The sequence below is a fragment of the Panonychus citri genome, unplaced genomic scaffold, assembly GCF_014898815.1.
Source record: "Panonychus citri isolate SS breed McGregor unplaced genomic scaffold, ASM1489881v1 Contig00063, whole genome shotgun sequence".
In the NCBI taxonomy this organism is placed as follows: Eukaryota; Metazoa; Arthropoda; class Arachnida; order Trombidiformes; family Tetranychidae; genus Panonychus; species Panonychus citri.
This window is the reverse complement of record NW_026515468.1, coordinates 840,767-865,774: the sequence shown is the minus strand read 5'-3', so window position 1 is coordinate 865,774 and position 25,008 is coordinate 840,767. Positions and strand designations below refer to the sequence as shown.

At 31.7% G+C, this 25,008-nt stretch overlaps 4 protein-coding genes across 5 annotated transcripts; 1 reads left to right on the top strand and 3 right to left on the bottom strand.

Moving 5' to 3' along the window:
• Positions 1-86: 86 nt before the first annotated feature.
• LOC128386153 (gamma-interferon-inducible lysosomal thiol reductase-like) lies at positions 87-1,575 on the bottom strand. Its single transcript, XM_053345147.1, has 3 exons — positions 1,378-1,575; positions 976-1,302; positions 87-905 (listed from the first exon to the last, which is right to left on the bottom strand). Exons 1-3 carry the CDS (start codon positions 1,420-1,422, stop codon positions 660-662), a joined length of 618 nt encoding a protein of 205 aa, XP_053201122.1. The 5' UTR covers positions 1,423-1,575; the 3' UTR covers positions 87-659.
• Positions 1,576-2,280: 705 nt separating this feature from the next.
• LOC128386142 (proton-coupled folate transporter-like) lies at positions 2,281-5,456 on the bottom strand. Of its 2 annotated transcripts, none has more exons than XM_053345128.1 (3): positions 5,312-5,456; positions 4,676-5,157; positions 2,281-4,449 (listed from the first exon to the last, which is right to left on the bottom strand). In XM_053345128.1, exon 3 carries the CDS (start codon positions 4,024-4,026, stop codon positions 2,518-2,520), a length of 1,509 nt encoding a protein of 502 aa, XP_053201103.1. In that variant the 5' UTR covers positions 4,027-4,449; positions 4,676-5,157; positions 5,312-5,456; the 3' UTR covers positions 2,281-2,517. The 2 variants fall into 2 exon arrangements, with proteins under 2 accessions (XP_053201103.1, XP_053201104.1); XM_053345129.1 differs by having other exon boundaries at positions 4,689-5,157.
• Positions 5,457-15,425: 9,969 nt separating this feature from the next.
• On the top strand, positions 15,426-16,231 carry LOC128385998 (uncharacterized). The gene is made up of 2 exons (XM_053344950.1): positions 15,426-15,836; positions 16,030-16,231. Exons 1-2 carry the CDS (start codon positions 15,467-15,469, stop codon positions 16,137-16,139), a joined length of 480 nt encoding a protein of 159 aa, XP_053200925.1. The 5' UTR covers positions 15,426-15,466; the 3' UTR covers positions 16,140-16,231.
• Positions 16,232-18,561: 2,330 nt separating this feature from the next.
• On the bottom strand, positions 18,562-21,838 carry LOC128385994 (protein roadkill-like). The gene is made up of 4 exons (XM_053344946.1): positions 20,774-21,838; positions 20,193-20,549; positions 19,172-19,314; positions 18,562-18,922 (listed from the first exon to the last, which is right to left on the bottom strand). Exons 1-4 carry the CDS (start codon positions 21,254-21,256, stop codon positions 18,778-18,780), a joined length of 1,128 nt encoding a protein of 375 aa, XP_053200921.1. The 5' UTR covers positions 21,257-21,838; the 3' UTR covers positions 18,562-18,777.
• Positions 21,839-25,008: the final 3,170 nt, after the last annotated feature.

Genomic DNA, 25,008 nt, shown 5'->3' with positions numbered 1-25,008 from the left:
CAATGTTCAATTACTTTTGATTAACTTTCTTACCTGAGAACTACAAGATTTGTTTCACTATTAAATGATCAATTTCTTAATGAGAGTTGAATCTTTAATTTTACTCTTTATTGCTGCAATTAACTGTGAATGTACATTAATTCAATTTCGTATTGTCTTTCATTGACCAATTTAACTAACCCATCGATTTGTGAATCATTATGACAGCAAAAAGTTTTAAATTGCAATAATAAAAATTTAATCCCCTTTAAGTATCTGATTAAACCTAAACCCTAGTCGATTAGCGCAATTAAATAACAATTAGGTTAAGCTCAAAGTTAAGATTAGAAAACAAATAAAGGGTTATTTTCATATATTTAAAAAGGGAGATTACAATTAGACTAATTTTACCTAAGATTAAGTGAAGATTAAGGTGTAATTGTAAACAGAGATACAACCAAAAGGATTTATCATTTCTTCATCATCTCATCAACGTTTATCCAATTTCCATCTTAATTTTCATTTAATCCTTGAAAAGATCCCATTTTGTAAACTCCTTTTAATGTGAAATTAACCAAACGCCCTTTAAATTAATAAAATTCAGCTCATTGAGTATAATAATCATTGAATTTATGGTAGTGATCAGTTGAATCGTCATCAGTTAAGTGGTGGTCCTTGTTTTAATTGTTGCATCCGCTTGGTTTAGTTGCAGGGAAAGAATCACAAAGAAGACCTTTAAGATCATTAAGAGCTCGATCTTGAATTGTTTGAGTACGTTGATTGTTAACACTAAAAGTTGGAATGAAAGAAACTGATGGTTTTAAAGCTTTGGTAGCAACTCCAGCGGCCTTGAGCAATTGAGCGCCTTCATTGCCTTTGGAACAGGTATCGATTGCAGTGTAGTTAAAACCACCTTGTTGGGCACACTGGATGAATTAGAGGGAAAAGTTGATTAGTAACATGATCAGAGTAATTGTATATTATTAGTTGACTTACTGATGGTCCAGCTTTGTCAGGGGATCGAGCGCTTTCCATACAGTAGACAAACTTGACTAAAGTTGCGACATCGAGTTGACTTTTGGCACAGTTTTGAATGGTGTTACCTTTACACTCACGTTCACCATGTTGACAGGTAAATACAAGTGATGATCCACTTTCAGTCCAAGATGCTTTTCCAAAAGGTACCAAGTTGAGGTCAATGTTTTCAATACCAAGAGACTGGACAGTTGGATACAATTGGTAATTAATAAAGGCTATTGAATCTGGACACAAGGTTTCATAGTAAACTCCAAGAGAGACTTTGTTAGCTGATTGACCATCGACCTGAATAATAAATAAATTGATGAAACGATTAAACAATTACAATCGCAGACAATTGAATTTAATTACTAAACTTACCTTAAGTGAAAGAGCAGCGAGTAAAAAGACAACAGTAAACAACATTTTCAGACGATTTGTTGTTGGTTTTCAAAGGGAAATTAACTTGGATAATAATTGATTAACAACAACACTTCCCTTATATAGTAGATGGCAAACTAATCCTTCTAATTAACAACAATTAAAAGATAATCACAGTAACTCCTATAAATGTACTCAGTTTGTTTTGATTGTTTGATCAAAGAAATGAAGAAACTTGAAATTGAAAGGAAAATGTGAGTTGCAAACAAACGACACGAGGGTCGCCACTTCTGTTTTCTCTTTCTTTTCAACTTCAAATCTCTTTCTTTTTGATTGCCTTTCTCTTTCTTTTTCTCTTTCTTTTCAAGTGAAAAATTGATCAACTTTAATTATTATGATATTATCATTTCGTTTTGTTTATTTCGCTTTGATTTTGATTGATTTTCGTAAAAAATTATTGAAATGATCTGCTAAGTTCTGGTTCTTAGAGAATTAATTGTTTATTCTTATTCTAAAACAAGTTCGAAGCTGAAACATCGTTGAGTTGTTCGTAGATCTTTTTAGATCTTCATTTATTGGATCTTGTTTTTCTCGTGCGAAATTTTTTGAGAGCAACTGTCGATTTCTGAATAATATTCAGCGTCTGTACCATGTAGTTGGTTTGAATGATAAATAATTCTCTCTCTCTCTCTCTCTCTCTCTCTTTCATTGTTTACTTGTTATTCATTTGCTTGAGTCTCCATCTATTGATTGGCCGTTCGAGGAAAACGAATGGCGATTCAAAGTAATTAGTCCATTTTTCTTAATTAGATTGTGAATTCATTGATTGACAATAGAAACTGAAAAAAATGGGAAATTATTCTTTGAAAGTTGTTTTTGTATGACTGAGAAACGATAAATAAAAATCATTAAGATAATCAGAGATTACAAATTGTAATTTACAATTAACAATAACAATTAAAATACACTGATAATGTTTCGAGGTGAGCAAATGATTTAAATGAAAAAAGTGTTATATTAATTACTTTGCATCTATACCAGTAAACAATTAACAATAAAATTAATTAGATAATCAATTAACTATTGAATAACAATTGAATAATTGATTATTGTTATTGGCACAATAGTTAATCATTTGGTTTAAGCTGATACTTGTTTTTGTGTTAATTTAGTTATTCCAGCAGCCAATGAATCAATTCCCTGTTGGTCAGTTTGTCTTGTTGAGCTTTCACCTTGACCATTGAAATTTTCATCATCACCTTGATCATCTTTCTTGATTTGTTGATTGTCATTATCAGAGATGATTGAAGGAGAAAAGAATTGATTGTAAAATATAAATTTGATCAAAAATACTGTGACTGGGATTATCTCCAAACATCCAAGGATAATCAACACTAATCCAGGGAAAAAGGATGAAGTTTTGTAATAGATTAAACTTGATATTTGTGATCCAAGTAAGAAGGTGACATTTGATAATAGTCCAAGGAAAGCAAATGCTTTACCTTTTTCATCGGCATCCACGATCTTGGAAACAATTGACCTCAGCGAGGGTAAAGTTAACTCTGAAAATATAAATCCTAAAGGTGTAAGGAAAGCATGAAGTGATGAATGAGCTAATCCAATTGCAATTAAACCAACAGCTCGAGATGTAAATCCCATTAAAGCAAAAAGATCATCGTTCACAAGACGAGGGATAAATTTCTGTACCAATGGTACCATAATTAACAGAGTGCATCCTCCTAGAAGATAATTGATTGATTGTAAGTAACCATACAAATCGGATGTCCAGTTTAACGGTTTGTTTCGTAGGAAAACATAAAGAATGGACGACATTGAATTAGAACCAAAAGTCGCGATGAAGGCACATCCTATGATTGAGAGAAGCCAGAAACGCTTATAAGGGGTCGATCGACGATGGGTAATGGTCCAAATGACGCTGGTTATATGAGACAATCTAAATAATCCTCTGGGTGTTATTGGTTCGATTGTGGATTTTGATTCTCTCAGGTAGCAAAAGACGTAAATGAATAGACATGAATGAAGCATGAAAAGAATAGCGAATCCTTTTTCCAAAGAAGGTGAAAAGATTTTCAACATTAAACTTCCGGTTGAAAAGCCAATAGCACCGCCGAGGTATAACATGGCCTCCATAGCGGACATGGCCTTAGATCGATCTTTAATACTGGTTATATCAGCTGTGTACCCGAAACAGTTTGCAATTAGACTTGATGATGATCCAGAGATACCAGAGACTAATCCAGCCAAATAGATTAACCAAATTAAATTGTGATCAAGTGTAATCCAGAAAATTATGCAAAGACATTGAGCCAAAATGGAGGACAAAAGGGCAAACATTATCGGTAATCGTCTTCCATAATAATCTGACCAAGAGCCGGTGAACAGAGTGGCCAGTGAACAGCAAATGGACAGGAAAAAGTTGTAATTTCTCATTGAAATTGTCACATCGTCTTTGATTAGAGCTGAAACATTGGGAGATTTTGGTGACTCACAAATGGATGGGTCAGTTAGATTGGTCAATGAAAGACAATGGGACGTTGAAACTGAATATTGAATCAAAGTGTATTCACAGTTAATTGCTGCTAAATAAAGCAGAATCAAAGGTTCAACAGTGAGTGAAAAATTGATCATTGTGATCAACTAACAGCTGAGATGAAATAGAACCAAAATATTACCAAAATCCAATAAAATGGTAACAAAATCACAAAGTACAATCGACGTCTCTCCGCTTACAACGTGATTGTAGCGGGGGAAAAATGATATTAACAATCAACACTTAAGGTTAACAATTAGATAAATATAAATGGAGTAATCAATTGTGAATCAAATCCAGAAATGTATATAACTCTACACGGTGAGCTATTTATATCTACGATTTTCGAGCAAAGGAAAAGTTCATTGAGTTTAAATCTAATTTTTTGTTTCTTCGCTTCCATAATCAAGCTATCATGTATTCCAGTTACATGATCATCCTCATTTTTATCACAATTTAAATCGCCCTCGATGCTTTTACCACCAGAAATATGATTCCTTGATTATGATTCTATTGATATTCTGTAGAGATAAAGAAATCATGAGAATAGATTAGTAATTATATCGCAGGAAAATCAAATTGATCACTAGGTGGGTTCGTGAGTTTTTGATTCTGTTTGTTCAAAAGTGATTAACAAATTGTTTGAGAGTAAACTTTATAAAATCAGAGTTAGAAAGTTTAATCTTTCATATTCAATTTGAATCACATATCGAATCACTTTTAATCATTGTTGGTGATTAGTCTTACCTTTGGTACTCACTTTTAATTGCTACAATATTGAAATGAAAGCGTTAACACAATTTGATATTTTTCACCACCAAGTTGAGGATAAACAATGTAACTACAATTAATCGAGTTAATTAACTTTCTACTAGTTTTATCTAAAACTAAATGATTAGATTAACTATTGACATGTTGAGACAAATGTTAATTACTATCAATAGTCAATCAGTTTTGAGTATCTCTTGATAATCAGTTCAAGTGATGACTTTATCTTTTATGCTTAAAATGGTATTGAATTAATTTGAAACAGTTAAATTACTGATCAATATCAGGAATTGGTGAAAATTTCATCCTTAGCCAATTAGCAAATAAATAATCAAATTTACAATCAACTTTGAATGGAAGAGATGAAAATTCAGTTCCACTTGGTATTCACCTAGAGAGAGAGACAATCATCCACCGATTCCAATGTGCAACAGTACTGAAAACAAGGTTAACCCTGAAATCTGTGATAGAGATAAAATAAATCATTAGCATTAATTAAACTCAAGATAATCAGAATTGTTCAGTAATCATATTAATCAAAAGGATTAACAGTTGGAGCGAAACAAAAAGTATTGTAAAGACAAAGAAACTACAAAGAGACATACGAATACAAACCTTTGGGTAGAGTGACTAGCTATCCATCTTTAAATTGGAGAAAAAATTAAATCACTTAATTAATTATGTAATTAGATTTCCATAAAATTGTAACAATCAAATTAAAAAAAATAATCAAAAAGTAAACAATAGAAAAAAATCGATTTTTAATAATCGATTGTTCTAAAAGCGCCAAATTTAAATAGAGAATAAATTTCTAATTTAGATTAAGATTGAAATGATTAACCGAAAATTTTTTCACAATTAAGAATTAAAAATTGTTACTAAAGATGGAAATAAACACAATTAATTAGATCTTGTGTTTAATAGGATAATTAAGTGAAAATCTGTCCAATTTTAAACAGAAATCAATGGTTCATTAACAAAAGTTTATTTGTTGTTGTTTGTTGATTGCTGATTGTTAACAATTAATTGATAACAATGAAATTTGTAAGTGAGAAGGTGAATTGAAGTTAATTGATTGATAATAATCAAGGTTTTAATTTGTAATTGGAAAAGTCTTTGGTCATCAATCCCTTGATAATTGAATTAATCCTCGAAAGAAAAATTGATTCCAATGATCATCCAAGTTAATTTACCTTGGAGATAAAGATCCTTAATCAGTAGTAATTAAATTTGGTTGTGTGTTGGTAATGGTAATGATTAATAATAAAGAATGAAAGTTTTCCCTTTACAGACAATCAAAAGAAATTTACAACAATTTAAATTGTTAGACCTTGATTAACAAACTAGACATCAACTGTTTCCTTGCAAAGTTTACCTTGAATTTACTTGATTTCCGTGTTCGTCATCATGATCATCATGATGGTTAACAATTTGATTAACATGATCATCTTTCACTGAAACAATAATAATCAAACAATCAATTAACACACTAACAATTAACCATTGAAAATTGAAAAAGCAAAAAAAAAACAAACTCCAATAAATTAATGATCAACTAATCAAATTAATCAACAATACGAGATGTTTGATTAATAACTAGACACAATTAGATATTTTTACGAACACAATTAATGAGCACAATCAGTTAATAGTTTAATAAGTAAATTGATTAAAAGTAATGAGTAATTCACTTGACCTAATAAACAAAAAAATAAATCTAAATTGTTGTTAGTTAAATGATTTAAATATATTGATAAACTAAATTTTATTTTCTCTCTTCTCTTTACATCTTAATTACAGTTAATTGGTTAAAATGATTAACACAATTAGAGGGATTTAATGAAATTAAATGTATAAATAAAATATTACGAATAACTAAATGATCACAAAAGAGGAGATTAATTTGATTAATTTAGTCAACAATTAAAACGAAATGGTTACAACGAAAAGTTAACAAACAATAACATTGAAATGTAAACAAAGATGACGACATAAAACAATTCTTATCATCCTCATCCTCATCATCTTCTCTCTCTCTCTCTCTTTCTCTCTCTTTGTCGATTTATCATCATCAGTCTCTTCATCATCCCTTTTTCATCCTTCGATCTCATTTCACACGCTTAATTTAGATTCAAGTTGATTATGATGATCAAGATGATGAGGCCTTCAGATGATGATGAGTTGTAACCTCACGGAATTGAAATCATTTTTAGATGATGATGATGAGGATGATGAAAGGATGAGGATGAGGAAGAGAAGTTACCTTTTATATTGTTCGATTATAATCAGAAAATAGATTAAGTGATTTATCCTAAAAAATTGGAGTCACAATTTGTATTAAAAGTGGAAAAGGATCATCAAAATTGATCCCTTTTCTTATATACGATTTTGATCATCAGGTGGAGGTGGAGGTGGATCAGGATGAAGATGAGGATGATAAAGATCGGCAGCATTTAGGTAAGTTGATTAAGGCCACTTTGGGCGTTGATTAAAGTCCAGAAACAGAATTAACTCAATCAACAGAACGGTCATGACCTAACATTTTCATTCGCAATTTGTTAATTTCTCATTCGCTCATTTATATTATCATTCACTATTATCTCCCACTTATTATTACGATAATTTTTTTGGTAACTTCCTTACTCTCAATTATTATTATTGTTTGATCTAAATTGTTTGGTTTGTTGATTGTTGATTGTTGATTGTTGCCAAACGGTCAGTTAACCACCACCACCACCAGTAGATACAATTGACCTTCCCAATTTTGACGCGTTTTCAATTTTTCACATTTTTTTGGTTAATTTCATTTTCTTGTATTTGTTTCATTAACTTTTGTTTATTAATCATAATTAGGACACAATCGTCAATGAGTTAACAATTAATTGTTGACCACGAAAATTAATTTTCTACTTTTAATTAGTTTGGTCTGTTACTACAAGTTAACAGTTGGTTAATTTGATTGATTGATTGGTTGATTGTGTTTATTTTTTATTATTACCTTTTTTTTAGTAGATATTAATTGTCAAAATTTTTACTCTTACAATCAGCTAGTGGTCAGTTTATTATTATTATTATTTTTCATTGATTGTAATTGTTAGTTTTGGGTTAATTGGTCACTGTTGGATTCTGTTAATCAACAGAACGTGGTGTAAGTGATTAACGATTGTAACGAGGTCTTTAACGAGAGGAATCAATGTTAATTAGTTAACGAAATGTAATCAAGGTTTTCATCAGGTCCTTCGGTAAACTTTACCTTCCTTGATTATTGTTAATTGTTCACATTTAAATAAAGTATATTGTGTGTTAATTTAGATTTTATTATTGATTCTATTTTCACAATTAACCGATTAATTTATCATCTCCGTTAATTTTCCTCACGCTATTAAATTAACTGATTAATTTAATAGAATGAAAAACAAAACAAAAACGATCATCGAATCACAATAAACCTTGATTGTCGCTAATTCATTCCTCTCTATTTCTTACCTTTAATTGTCTTCTTTTGGTGGATTAATTGTTACCACAAGTCTATCCAATGTCTTCTTCCAATTGTTCAAACAATTAAAGTTGATTCAATGAGAAAACATTGAGAGGGAATTAAGATATTCATCTATTAATAATAAACACGATTCCATTATTATCATTCTGATTGCCGAATTGTTTTCTATATAATTGTGAGGCCTTTTCTCTTGCTCTCTCCAACTTTTTTAAGGCCTTTTCAATTGAATACAGTTTGCAACAATTAAATCCTTCTGGTTGACCTGTTCTCACTTAATTCTGGGTAACCCGGTAACCGTCTAAATGTTTGAACTAAAATTTAAATTGTTATCAACCATTAGAATGAATTGAAGAAGCAAAAAGAAACACGTTGAGAAATAATGATGATTATGGTGATGAAGAAGATGATTAAATGGCCTCGATAATTAGAGTTTGTATATATATATATATGTGAACAGGTTCAAGAGAGAAAGTAACAATCCGTTAACAATTAATAAATCAACAGTTAATCAGTGATAAGAAAAAACTGTAAAAGAAAAACAATCAATAATCAATAAGAGAAGAAAAAAAAATTAATTGATTAACAGATGAAAACAATTATCTTACCATCATAAGAACCATCGATTGACTCTTAAGAACATAATTAGAAACATTAAAATGAACAACAATTAACACAAAAAGAAACAAATTAATTAGGTGACAATTTAATTGTAACAATTTAATTGAATCAAATCAACTCTGGTTTCTGGTTTTCCATCAGCTGTTCACCCAAAGAGGCGCTTTTTTCAATTCGGTTAACCCATTGAACTTTTTTTTTCACTCGAAATCAGATGAATATTAATTGTTTCATCTTCTTAGCAATTAAATTGTAATTTAGTTGATCTGTTGATTTGATTCTCGATAAAAATAAACTTGTTTACCTTTGGTTTGCAGGTAAAAAGTTTTAATTTTGTCACCAACAAAAAAAGAAACGGTTACAATTGAAATGGTAACAATACTTGAGGTCAGACAATCAATTGAGAAAAAAGGACAACCTAACCTTTGACCTGAATGTTTATTATTATATTCACAATAAGAGAGTAAATTTGACCTCAAGGGTACGTTTAATTGTTGACAAATTCTCAACGATTCAAAATCAATGGGCAACGATCAAAGTCAATGGGATTTTCTTTACAAACAATTAACATGTTTCGATTTGATATTTAGAGCGTTAATTGTAATCAACTAATTCAGTTCTTTTCTCTCTCCAACCTTTTTCTGTTTATAGATTATATCAACCACAACATGTATCATCATCTTCATCATCTTCCTCATCACCATTAACAATTACCACATAATAGAGATGATTATTGTAGATTTGGAACATTTTTCCAACCTCTTGGTTAACTCATCAATCTCAATTTTTAGGTTAATCTTGTAAACCAGTTTTTCTTTGCTGTTTTATTATTTCATGTTTCATGGATTCAACAAATTAATTAATTGTTATCAACTCTAAATACTCTTGTAGCAAAGTGATTACTGATCATGGTAATTAAATGGCAAAATCCATCAATAAACAAACATATTGAAAGGTAATAACTTTTCACCAGGAAATCAATAGGTAAACAATATTATCCATGAAAAAGATACATTATTTTTCACTTGCAGACACAATTTGAGATTCTGTGTGTTTAGTTTTACCATTTAATCAACATTATCGTTTATCGTTTATCGTCATCATTGGGAATTTTTAAATTAAATAAATAATGTGCAATTCAACAATACAAAAGAGATACAATAGTGAGAGATAGAGAGATACAAGGTTATCATCATTCATCTTCTTACCTTTTTTCAAACTACGTTTCTTTTTCCTATTCTTCATGGATACAAGAGTATTGATTCTGCCTATGGATTCATAGGAACATGGAACCAGAAAGTAAAGGGTCAGGGTCACAGATGATAATGTGTTCCAACTAACTTCCAACTACTTTTTGCTAAATATAACGAAATGCATAGAAAGAAGGAGAGAGAGTCGAGTACAAGGTCGAAAGGGAGGTTAAGGGTGGGAGGAAGATGGAAGAGAAAGAGGAGGAGGAGGAGGAGAGAGAGAGAGAGATGAGGAAGGAAGGAAGGAAGAGAAGTACAAAGTTCTGAGTATTATGATGATTAGAAAAAGAATTGTACTAAACATGTGACGAAAATGAGAAGATGATATTGACAAAATGGAGTCTATGTGTTGCTTGGAACTGCTTCTTCTTTATCGATCATCATCATAGGGATGAAGAGAAGAAGAGAAAAGACCTTGACCTTTACAAAATCAACATGAAGATAATGTAACATTTGCTGCGTAGGTAAAAAAAGGTAACCTCCAAAATGAATTTTTCAGGTTTCAGAATCAGAATCAAGGAGATGATCAAGAAAGAAGATGGAAATTTGTTCTCTTGGGAGGAGGTTGAAGTATCTTTTCGTTTGGGGAGGATGAGAGAGAGAGAGAGAGAGAGAGGAATAGGTGAGGATGAGAAAGAAGATGAAAGGTTGAGATGTCAATAGAAAATAGAAAAGAAGAGAAAGAACAGCTCATTTCCCACGAACTTATAACAAACGAACAAAAGTGGCCTCGAATAGACTTAGACTCGTCTTGTTCGAGGTCGATTCAAGGTAGACTTGACTTGATCATCAAGGAGGAGAGAGAGAGAGAGAGGAAAATCTCTATGGGATAATAACCTGTCGTCCATGGCGGTGGATCCAATGTTAGAGCCTCAAGGATCTAAGTCTAATTGTGACTATTTACTTAACGATCATCATTATCACTTCTAATGAGTAAACAATTAGTTTCACTTTGTAAACAATTAAGGTGAATATATGTTGATCTAAAGTCACCATGAGGTAATCATTAACCTGGAAAAGTGTGAAAGTTACATTTTTAATTATTAATGATGAAACTTGAATTCAATTCCGATTGGTGATAGATGAAGATGATGATGTGTGAAAAAGAGACGAAATTAATTGTTGCCAGAATGTTGATTAAGTTTTGCTGAAGCCAAGAAAATCAACTAATTCCAATAATTTTCTCTCTCTTTCTTCATCTCCCTTAGCAATTGCTAATTAATCACAGTTAATTTTAAATTATCATCATGTTTGTCTCATGTATTACTAATCAACTCAAGTGATAATTGCAATTAACCAATGTAAAAGTGTAAAAATAAAATCCAGACAAACTGATTAATGCAAAAATCTTAATCATAAATGATTATGATCAAGGTTTTAAGAATCAAGTTCAATGAATCAACAATTTAAAAAATTTCATCTTCTTCTTGATAACAGGTTGATAAATAGTAGAATCAACTTTATAATTGCTAAATAATAGTAACAATTTACTAATTGTAACAAACACAAAAATTCTTAATGAGTTAATTAAACTTGGATGGGAACAATTAATACATCAATATAATAACCAATCAATATTATCGACATGAAAAAAGGGATCGAGAATGAGGAGAAAGTGATTTAATATTATAAACTTTTGATTGGAAAAAAAAGTTTTAATTGTCAATCAGAATTTTGATTAGAGTAATTTTTGAAAATTTGATCAACTGTTTAAGTTAATCATTGTTTTTTTTTGATCAATATTTTGGTGACAATGTTCATGTTAAATTGTCATCTTATTGGTAACCATTTAAAGATCAATACATGAGCCATATGGATGATGTGATGAATGGGAGGATAATATAAGTGACTGGAGAGACGTTGCCTCAGGGGTAATAACAAGGGATGAGGATTGATGATCAGGATGATAAGGGGGATGGAAAAGGAGAAAGGTAACAAAAAGGTAAAGTACTTGGGGGTAGAAACAAAGTGATCGGCAAACGACAAGCACCAAGAAACTGGAAGGGTCGATAACCATCACCCCGAAAAAAAAGGTAATCACTTTTATCGTTATCGCAAACATGGTCATCCCAAAGTCTATGTGGACGATACACAAGCTTCATCTTCATCTTCTCTCTCATCATCTTCATCCTCATCCTCATCATCTTACATCTTGTTAGCTTCTTTTCTTCTCAACTTTCTTTTCATCTTCATCCACTATTATTTACAATCTTCTTACTTATCCAAAAGGTCACCTTGAGATCACACAGAGGGAGAAAGAGGGGAAAATGATGAGATGACCGGTTGATGACCGAAGAGTAAAAACTAGTAGAAAAAAAGTTCACCAGTGGTTCTAATACTGACCCAGGGGTTAGAGGTCAGTTGTATGGTAAAAATGGAAAGTAAATGAAATGGGAAAAGCAAAATTCAAATTCAATTTAAATGCAAATCTATTGTTACCATTATCGAATTGAAATTTCAATTGATATCGCAATTAAAACGTAAACCTAATCCTTAATTGCGTTTCACTTTTATTATTTAATAAATAGTTAAATCTATTAATTGTAGAGGTAATTAATCTCATTTACTTACCTGTAGTTAATATTTAACTTTTAATCATGATTAACTTTTTTGGTTTAATGTAATGAGATATACTCTTACAATTTGAATTAACTTAATCATTACTTTACTATTTACTAAATTGTTGATATAAAATTTCACTAGAAAATTTTAATTGCAACAATTTGGTAGAGAATTAAAATTGACATCAAATGATATAGTAATTAAATTAAGTTGAACAATTTAAGTTAATCGTTTCGTCATTCAAATAATAGAAATCAATTGAAATCATTTGTTTCTGTTTCTCAAACAATCAGTTAATCATTGAGTTTCAAATCTGTTGTTTAAATCAATTGCCCGACAATAAATCAAGTAAAAAAAAACATCAAGTTAATTGTAATCATCATCATATATTAATGATATAAGTCTGAAACATCAACAGCAATCAAATTAAATTGTTATTGAGGTTTAGGTAATTGGATTTCAAGTAAATTGAAAACAAAATGGAATCAAGTAAAGTAATTGAAATAATCACAGAGATGAATTCATGATGATCATGATGATGAGACCATGAGGAGGTGGATGATGATAAAGATGATAAGGAAGATGAGAATATATAAATTTCGAGTGAAGTAAAAATATCGATTTTTACATTTATATACTTTTCCATTGTGAATTGTCCTTGATTATCTAATAACCTGGAAATGTTATCATCCTCATCATCTTCATCCTGATCATCTTAATCATCTTTCCAAGTCGAGGTCTTGATCTCATTTTCACGCTTTAATGTATAACTAATTGTATGGTTTAAATCAAATTGACATTAATGATCAAACTCTCACAGTTAAGGTTAGTCTGCGGTCGAAGGATATTTTCATCATCATCATCATCTTCATCTTCATCATCTTGTAAACAGAGACCACCAATGAGTATTTGCTGATTGCAGGTAAAAGAAGAAGAGGAAAAAAAACTATATCATTAAGTTTAATTGTGAACAATTTAAATTGCAATCAGACAATTCAAGCCTTTCCAATTAGGTGAACAATTAACTTTAACTATGGTAGCACATCAAGATGATTTAAATTGTTACAATTGTCAATCTGAATTTCAGAATACAATTGAAAATGATTACATATGATACGAGAAATAGAGAGAGAGAGAGAGAGAGAAACGATTGACTTAATTGCACTTTGTGTCTAAACTAAAATCATCAGAGAAATTCACTAATTGATCAACTAATCAAAGATATTAGTTGATTATCACTGAATATCATGAAATTATCTCAAGGATTTTAACCCTAACATTAAGAATCAAGAATAAACTCTGAAAAAGGTGATTGAGTAAATGCTTATCAGGGCAATTCTGTGAATCTTTTTTCTTCCTTTCATCATCATCTTCATCTTCTTCTTCATCATTATCATCATCATCATCTGTCTTTCTCACCCCACCGCCCCCTTACCTCCTTTACAACCAGCATTCAGTTTGTTATAATGTTAAATCAATGGGTTCAATAAGCATCAACAACCTCATTGAAAAAAACTCGTCTCCTGATCATTATCACTATTCAGAAATACATATAAAACTAAAGCAACATGATAATCATCACCAATAATGATAATATACTCATGATGAGCACCACCATTGAGGTAACAAAATGAACAAGAAAATGATAACTCCTGAACTGATCATGGTGAAAAAATCATATTCAATCATGAACACATATAAATCATCATTGAACATTGAACATTGTTAAATATGAAAACAAGGAAACATAAAAATCAAGGTTATCATTTTCAACTATTTTCTCACCTTGATCATCACAATCATCATTTCAACAGTAATCATCAATTAACTGACCTTAACTGTCTCCCATAAGGTCATCCAATGGTCTTAATTGTTCACTGACAATCAAATAACAATCGATAATGAGTTTGATCATTGACATTCAAATTGTCATTGATCTGTTAAGCCTCTTCTTCCTCCTCCTCCTCCCTCTCCGCCTCTGCCTCCACACAAACACACACACACACACGTAGGTTCAATAACCAGACTCTAAGTGAGGCCAAGGAAGATGATGATCATCATCATCATGATCATCATGAGAAAGACTTGAGGCTGAAAAGGATGAGAAAGGTGATCAAGATGATGAACAAAATTAACTAAATAAAGTTCAGTTAAAGGGTCAAGCTGAACAACTGAACTTTTTTTTTATATCAATTCAATTCAATTGATATTTGTTGGCACAGTTGATACAATAAACGATTATCATTATGATTTAGTTGATGATAATCAATGTGTTAATACGGGTTACCAATAGTAATTAACGTTTAGAGAAAAAATTAATTACATGATTAACACAAGAATTAACTGACTTTCTCGCTCTCTCCATCAATGGATTAACTTTGATTAGTAATTGGAGATTTAAATGATTAAATGATTTAGTTTGTTTCTTTTTCTTTCTTGTAACTGATCATTTAAATTAATCACTAATTGTTGATTGTTCAATTTTTTGGTTTACTATTGCTCAGTGTTAATTGTTTACTTGTCCCAATGTTTGATTGAGGAGATGATGTTAATCATCATGATACAGTGTCAATTATAATTAACACAGTTAAATATGACATTGTAATTAGATTTAGGTTAATTGTTTGAGCTTTTTTTTTACAATTATTGATTAACTAAAAACAAATTATAATGACAAGATAATTTAAATTATTGGAAACAATTAACATTCATTCATCACAATTTGTTTTTCATTTGTTTTTCCTCATGACATAATCAATGATTCATCATGATAATCAGTTAATTAACAAGGAAATTACATGTTAATCACTCAGAGACTAATTGTTGGTCCAACAATTAACCACAATGAAACATTTTGATACCAATATGTTTGCAATCAAATCTAATTTTGAACATAATCATTTACGGACTTTAATTTTGTCCACGTTAATTGTTTTCTTTACTTTATTGTGCTCATTTTTATTAATGTTGATGATAATCAACATTTACCATCATTATCAGTACACAAATGATTTAAGTTACAATCATGATCGTCATCAACAATGGTATCATCACAATCAAGATGAAATTAAAACTAATTCAATTGATGGAGACCCAATTGATCAACAATCAACAGAAACATCAACACCTTTATCATTAATTACAACTCTATCATCAATTTCATCATCTTCATCATCATCACCGTCATCTGATTTAATTACCGATAAACATCAAGGTTAGTTAATTGTAAAAATAGTTTTAATTAATTTAATTCATCTCTCTCTCTCTCCAATACTAATCTGATTAGTATTGGAGGGATGATGATTATAAAACTAAATTATCAATCTAATTAATGATAAATACAAAAGTAATTGTTTATATGATTAATTAATTTTCTCTTTCTCATTGTGATTTAATTTAATTAACAGGATTAATGAACAATCAAGGAGTTGAATCTTATGTTCAAAGTGTTTTAGATTCAACATTCAAAGCAACCCAAGAGTATCTTAATCAACGGAAACAGAATCCAATCAATTGATTAACAACAACAATTAACATCAATGAAAAAGATTAAAATTGTACGAGAAAAGTAATTGTCAAGGAAATAAATCATTTCATTAATTGTCTCAACATTTTATAATCAACAATTTAAATCAAATCAAAAATCATATGAAAGAGCTTAATTAGTGTTAGATTATTATTCTCGGGTAATAATATTAACATTGATTGTTGATTACCTTCAACAATTAACAGTTTTTTACATCTGAAGGGCATCATGATGTAAATAAAGCAATATAATCACTTTTTTTAATGATGATTAAAAAAATTGATCAACTAATTAACAGTTAATTTGCTGAATTAAAAATGGATTGAAAAAATTGGCAAGAAAAAAAAAGTAATTTACTAATTGTTGTACTATTGAAAGCTAATCAAATTACAATCAAAATGAATGATAATAAGGAAATCAGGCTAATTATTAATCATTAATCACTTGCAAGGTAACAAAGAAAGATGGTTAACTAAAGTGATTAACAATTAAACATTAATTGTGATTCTAAATAAATGAACCAAGAAAAATCAAAATTAAGATAATTAGAAATCATTAGATTGGATTAAATGACTTAATTATAAAATCAAAGGAAACGGATTGAAACAATTAGTTAGTGATTAATACGAAATGGTAACAGCAAGAAAAAAACATTGCTCTAATTAGAAACAATCAAGTATATAAATCTTGAAACACAACAATTAACTCAAATAATTAACTGATTAAAACTAATACACAGAGAGAGACACATACAAAACAATAAGGTGATAACAATAACAATCAAAGGTAATAGATATGAGAAAGACAATTAAATAAATGATGATGATTAATGATTAACGATGATAACCTAGATAATATGATTAAAAACATACGAATTAAAGTTAATTGTAATTAGATTAAAATAGCCAATAGTGAAAAGGTTAATGATAAAGAAAAATAAACGTAAACAATTAAATTGTTGAAAATAATCGCGAATCCAAATACAAACATACACTAAATCTAATCAACAATCAGGTCAGAATATAAATAAATTGTAATCGATTAAATCGATTACAATATTAAAAGTTAATCATGATGATGAGGATGATCAACATGATGAGAAAGAAGATGATGATTATCATCCAATGAGGAAACTTTTCATGGGGACTCGAAATTAGGTTGAGATGATGTTTTGTTTATATCTGTGATTCTGGTTATTTATTTATCTTTGGGTTAATAATTTGGGTCTTTTTTTGGGTTAACACCATTTTCTGGTTCCTATTTTGTTTTCCTTGTAACAATAGAGATCAAGACTTAATATTTTCGGGAGTAGGTCAGGTCAGGTTAGGTTAGGTTAGGAGTTAGAAAGGACTAGATTTATGGAAGGCCAAATCTGTGGGCATCTACTTTAGTGTAACCTGGAAAAACCTATGGAGATATTTGTAAGTATCAGAGAGAGAGAGAGACCTTGGAGTTTAGGGTCAAAGGTAAGAAAGAAAAGAAAAGAAATCCAAGTTTACTTTAAGGTTTTTCTCTGTCTGTCTCTCTTTCTTTCTTTCTCGAAAATGATGATAAGGATGATAAATAATGAAAAGGAAAAGTTCTAATTATAATAATGATGAAAAGACCTCGAAAAAAACTATTATATCATTTGAGATTTTTTCTTTCTTTCGGTGACCTGATTCCCTCTTCTATGGGTCCTACTTTAATTTAGGGTGAGTCCTAATGCTTTTTCTTGATTGTTGTTGGTTAGTTTATCTCTTAATTGTTTGAATGTTTATTGATTGTGTTTCTACACTCTCATTGAATTGGATGATCATATTGTCAATATTAATTAGGTGATTGTTGGTAAGTGTTGATGATTAGATTTGATTTTGTATGATCAACACATGTTAATGTTTACATTGTTTTTATTTTTAAACTAAATGATCAATGATAATGATTGTTAATTCACAATTGGATTAACAAACTAATAATTAAATTAAAGTTGTAGTTTTTTTTTCAACTTATATCTAAATGTTCAAGTTTGATTGTTGATTAAGTTGCTTGTCAAATGATTAACTTTGAACACAACCTGATTAATTCAGTTCAACTTTAAGAAGTAAAAAATATACTAAACAGTAATAGAATTGATTAGACTTTGAAACAATTAAACCTAAATCAAGGTTAGATTTAATTTCTTGTTAACCTTTTGTTTAGAGAGAGAGAGAGAGAGAGAGAGTTGAAAAAGTAACAACAATCAACGTAATTGAGAATTAAAAGAGACACAATAAGTTAATCATCGTAAAGAACCAAAATATTAGAAACCGTCAAAACCTTCAATTAAGATTAACTATCACAATCTATTATAAATCTAATCGTCTCTTTGTCTAAAATACAATATTTGGGTGGTTAAGTGTAACTGTTAACAAGAATTAACAAACACAACAGCAAATTAAGTGCGTTGATAAATTTATCAATGATTTTTAATAGATCATAGGAAGAGAGAGAGAGAGATGAATTAAGAGATGAATGTTGACAATTATGATTTGTTTTAACTAAACAAAGTGTTATTATTTAGAGATTGTATAGTTAAGGTTGGAAAATTTTTTAATGAGTCTTACAATTGTAGTTAGTTGATTGTAATAGATTAACCGTAGGTTGATATATATTAAGATTGCTTGATCCGTTTTCTAGGTGGACCAATTGGAGGTATTTGTTGAGTTGCAAGAGCTCTGAATGCTTCTGCTATCAAATGAGGTTGGTTGGTTATCATGGTTTTCCATCCTTGAGTTTCCATAACATCAGTGGCATGTCTGAAATTTTGTGCATTTAAGTAAATTATTAATAAGAATAAAATTAAATTGTAGAAAGAGAAACAATAATAAAAACATTCAACTCATCACATAAATAACAAACACATCATATGGTTTTGAACATAATTGATCAATAACAGAATATGATAATGTTGTTTGTGGATGAAAGAGAAATGTCATTAAATTGTTTAATGGTTAAGATGGAGATGATGATAATGATGATGATGATGAGAGTAATGGTCAACATACGTGTTTATGTATTCTATGGCATGAGCTTTAAGTTGGCTTGCACTGTGCATATCAGCTAATATAAGAACTTCGGCAGCCGTTTCGACAGATAAATTGGAACATAAAGCTTCTTCACACATTACTTTCAATCTTTCGAGATCGTACTGTAAGAGAAAAGAAAAGAGGATACAAATTTCATTAGAATCATTATAATAGTATAGAAATGGAAGAGAAGAAAAAAACAAAGACTATTAGGAATCTGACCTGTCCCTCTCTACCTTTTCCTTTTTTCCCCTTCTTTTTTCCACCATGAGTCAGTCAGTCTCAGATTATTTTTCTTTCTTTTTCTTTTTTTTCTCTCTCTTTATTTCTATTTATTCTTCCCTCTCACCCTCTCTTTTTCCCTTTCTTTACAAATCTATCGCCTTGATGCAGTTCTATGAAGTTGATAATGATGATGATGATGACGATGATGACCTCTTTTACACGCACTTATTCAAACCCCCCTGAAGGCTCACTCGGCCTTCCTACTTCATTCAACTCGGTTCCCTTGAAACTTGGTTATCCCCCCTGTCCTTCTCACTCAACCTTCCTTCCTTCCTCCCTTTCTCTCTCTCTTTCATTTCTACTTTTTGCTCTCTTTTCAAGCATTTTCCCCCTTCTCTTTCTCTCTTTCTTCAATCTCTCTCTCTCGCTCTTTCTTTCTATCTTCTTGTTCTCTTTGAGTGTTCATTGCTTGTGATAACCTTTCCACATGAGGCAACTTCAAGGGTAGGTATGACGATTACCTGACAATGAATTTAGACCGTCAAATATTAAAACAGGTAATGAGAAGAGCAGAAAAAAGAAGAGGTAAGAGAATAAAAAAGGATGATGATGCTCGGTAAATTGCTGATGATGATGAAAGAGAAAGAGAGAGTAATAGGGGGAGTAGTAGTAGTAAGTAATGGAGAAGAAAAGTGTATGTAGATAATAGGCTGAGTTGAAGAACGGGATAGTTAGGAAAAAAGGGATTGGGTGTAAGATGAATTTTGAGGAATACCTTGTCCGCTGCAGCTAGAAGGTCATCTGCCATCTTTTCCAGATTGGTTGATTTACCGGTGTAAATGAATTTCAACATTTCTCCTAATACTTCTTGATCCATATCGGTTATTTCGACCCGGTTTTGTTTGCTTTCCTCTAAATTATGTTGGAACATGGCCTCAAAAACGGGTGACCTTGCTGCTAGAATAGCTTTATGGGCAAGAAATTCTTGACCTCTAACACTTAAAGTAACATCACTAAATCGATGGTTTTCAAATAATTTGCCAAGATCATCGGATAATCGGCATTCAGGGACTTTGAACTGAATTGAGTTGTTTTGTCCAGCTATGTTAACAGAATCAGCTACGACGCTTACCTAGAATTGTCGAAAAAAGAAAAATAGAATCACGAACAAGAGAAGAAAAAAATTGGCAACCAAATTAGAAAAATGAAAAAAGCTTATTAGTTTTTTACACGGGGTTTTCAGAGAAAAGAAAAAGAGAAAGAGACAAAGTTTGGGAGGAAAAGAGAATATGAAAAGGGAAGAAAAAAGAGAAGAAAAAAGAGAAGAAAAAAGAGAAGCCTAAATGGTTTTCTTACTTCACAATATAAAGTTAATTTATCATCTGGTAATAAACCATTGGCTTCGTCAAGTAAAAAGTCACGTCGGATAAATTTTTTGAAACCCCAATCTTTTCCTTGGACGAATCTGTAGGCTCGTTGACTTTCCATGGCTTTGGTTTCTTCTCGTTTAGCATTAAGTATGGAGAACTTGAATTTGGCTCTGACTTCGGATTTGTTGCAAGAGACTAGAAGAAGATACAGAGACAGGTAATCTTTACTTTCCTCATCTAGTCCTTTCGGATTTACTCGTAAACACCATCTAAGTTTATCATTGGCTCCAGCGGAAAATGTTGAACTTTTGAGCACTTCACCCATCTCTTCACGGCAAAAACTAAAATTATTAATGGTCCACATGTAAGAAAATTTGATAACTTTGACTTGAGTATAACACCAGCTTTCGGCTACTGGGGTATTAGCCTCATTTGAGGCTGGTGGTGATGGAGGTCTGGACGCCGCCATACTTGAAGTTATTCAAGATAAATACAATATATATATATTACTATTATTTTTCCAAATAATAATCAATAACCGAACAGGTCACCAACACTCACACACATACAAATAAAAAACACGCACACACATAAAACCAAAAAACGAACACACACTCACAAACCCAAGTGAATTATCCAAAATGAGAATAAAAATGGAAAACCAAATTCTCTATATGAATGTTTTGGTGTAGATATATTTTATATTTATATGAAGATGAATGATGATGATATCGATGTTGGTATATTAGAGTTGAATGTGTGTTGTGTGTATGTGTATTTTGTGTTTAGAGAGATGGAGTGAAGAAGAGAAGAGAAAAAAAAATGGTGATACAATTATTGATACAATAGTTTCTTTTCTTTGTCTTTTATAAATATAAATAAATAAGTTGAACAGAGATTAAGGTGGTTACGGTAAGATGAACAATTTAGTCACAAAATTAATTAATTAAAAAAAGAGAGAAAACCAAATTAACTAATATAAATATAATTTTTCTTCCAAACAAAATTCATAAAAAAAATCGGTGTTGATGTAACAAGAGCACAAAAGAAACACAACTAACATTGATGATGAGAAAAGAGAAAAAATTTAGAAAAAAGAAGAAAATTTTTATTTGAGTCTTGAGGTGATTACATTCAGAGATGCATGTGGCGCATTCTCTTTTGTTAGAATGATATTATTCAGGTGAAGGTGGTATTGGTGTTATTTGAATTTTCGGATGTCGGAGAAACGAGGGATTGGTAGGGTTCAGGGGCATTTCAATAAGGGTTCCTGAGGTGTTCGTTAGTGTACTTGTAAATTTCATTGAGGTGAGTGAGTATTGGTTTTGTTAGATATTTAGATGTTAGGATTTTTCTAGGAAGATTAAAATTTCTTCTTTCGCTGTTGCTAATTAGTTTTCTTGTTTGGTCGAAAATGGGGCAAAAGGATATCCAGTGAATTGGGTCAATGATTGTTTGTCCACATGGGCATTTTTTTGTATAAGTGAATTGAAAGGAGCCAGTGACGAGGTGGGTGAGTTTGTCAATCCTCTTCCTTGAGTTAAGAGGTTTCCAGGTTTTGAGGATGAGGATATTATGATGATTGGCTTGCGATTTCCATGATGTGTTGATGAGATTAAGGGTATTTAGGTCGGCTAATTGGTTGACACCAAACCATGTTTTGTCATTTCGTACGGATGGAAGGAGATGAGGGAAGTCTTTACAAATGGTTTCAATTATGTAGTCGTTTTCATTGTTGAAAAGCTTTCGATAAAAGATTTTTAGACCGTTGCGAAAGATGATGGCCCAGGAAGGGAAGTGGCCTAATAGGGAGTAATGGGTTAAATAATCATAATGAGTTGAAGTTCTTGAATATCTTCTGAAGAGCTGACCAATGGTGGTTTCGATGGTCAATTGCTGGTGAGGTTTCATGATTTCAATTAAGAGGAGGTACGAGAAGCAATTTATCTTTGATTCAATTAGTGAGTTGTTGATTATGTTGATGGCTTTGGGTGGTAAGAGGGTGAGTTTTGTTTGCTTTTTCATTGTCAGGTTGATCTTGTTTTCAACTGATTCGCACATGCTTTTAATATCGGGGTAAATATCTCTACCATAGGCGATCAGAGGAAGGCCAAGAATTTTTAGTCTGTTCGTGTGTTTGAAGGGGAGATGTATTCCTTTTTTGGTGAAATTCGTAACAAATTTACTATGAGTTAGGAGGGCGGATTTTTGGGCCATTATCGATAGGCGGGTGGACTTTAGGGATAGATTAAGATGATCGATCAGGCTTTTGGTTGCTCCTTGTATTAGTTCAGCATTCGATGTACTTCTAGTCGGGAAGACAATGACGATGTCGTCAGCATACGTTGTGACTGTAAAGGAGAGGTGGTCATTTACTTCTATCATTCTCCCATTAGTTTCGATCGGTGGTTTTGGAATGCGGGAAACTGAGAAGTTATTAATGGAGGTATTAACTCCAAGTATGAAGAGGAAGGGACCTAGAATAGAGCCTTGCGGAACACCAAGAAGTGTTTTTGCATAGAATTTTTGCCCATTATGCTCGATTAGTTGATGTCGATCAGATAAGTATGACATTATCATTCTCATGAGAGGTAAGGGGACATTCAATTGGTGGAGGGTATAGAGGATGGGTTCAGGGTGTATTAAATCGAAGGCACTGGAGATATCAAGTGTTAGTATCGCTGGTGTTCCAGCTGAGGTGCTAAAGTTTTTCACCGCTGTTAGGATGGTTGTCAGGGCAGTTGAGGTGGATTTGTGAGGCTGGTAGGCATGTTGTAGATGAAAGAAAGAGGGAGTGATGAAGTTGTTTAGTCTCGTAAGTATTAGGAGCTCAAGGAGTTTGGCTATATGGGTGAGGACAGAGATTGGACGTGGTCTGAGTCCATCGGATTTTGGGATGAAGATAAGGCGTGCGAGTTTAAGAGAAGGTGGGAAGTAGTTAGATGATATTAGGATGGAGAAGATATTATTAAAGATTTGCTTATTGTTGTTGATTAATGTCTTAGTTTGGTGGAGAGAAAGGCCATCAACGCCCGTCGCCGCTTTTTTATTCAACTTCTTGACTTGATTGTCCAGTTCATCATCTTCCAGAGGGAGGATGATTGATGGCATCGGTGGGTAAGCAGATGAGATTTCTTTGCGGTTTACAATCCTTAGTTTTTTAATTGTTTCCTCAAGAGATTCACTGTAGCCTTGTTCTGGTTCAGACTCATACATATACGACCTTTTTAACCTGGACCAAAAAATCCTTGAGTCTTTGCACGGGTCGAAGAGATCACTGATCAGGAGTTTAGTTTCTTTATATCGTTTTGATTTAGTTTCATTTAGTAGATTAAGATGGTTTTGATCTTGCGTTTTTTTAAAGAGTTTCTTGAGGCGGCGAATTTCTTTATCGTACTTTTTTGAGATATTGAGGTGATCGGTGTTTGTCGGTGAAGATGTCGACCAATTATTCGGATCTTTTCTTAGGTTGTGGTTTAACTCCAGGAAGTGCCAGAAAAGGGAGTCGATTTCAGCGAGATTCGAGGTTGGGAGTGTTACGATAAGCTTTTGTAGTTCATTTGTTAGAACATGTTGCTTAAAATATTTTTTAACAGGAGAGGGAGCAGGGGTCCAGTTCGAGTTCATCCTTAGCTCTAATTGTCCATGGTCAATTGTCCTTGGTTCGTATACTTTTTGATTAATAATGGTCGATGGATAAAAGGTTAAGATGTTTGATGAAAGGATGTCGATCCATTGGGGGGTTTGGGCGTTGGAGAGATATGACCAATTTTGAGCAGAGGGTTGATTATGGATGATGATTTTGTGACGAGTTAAAAGTCTGTTGAGGAGTTTGCCTTTCTCCATGTTGCTGCTGTTTGTTTTAAATGACCACGAGGGGTGAGTTGAATTTACATCACCACAAAAAATAATGGGCAAGGAGGAGTTGGAGGTAATTATGTTGTCTATTTTGTTTAGTTTATGGTTGTATTGGTTAGTTGTCAGTGATGGGCTTAAATAAATCGAGAATATTAGGAATTTGTGTTGTTGGAAGCGAATGATACAGGCGGTGATGTCGATGTCGGTGGTGATGACTTTTGAGATGAAGCGAGATGGAGAGATGAGAGCTGCTCTTCCAGACTGGACGATTTTGATGTTGTTGTCGGTTGAGCGAAGGAGCAGAACGGAGAGGTTTGGTTCTTGAAGGAGAATGATGTTGTGAGATTGTGTGAGTTTGTCAAT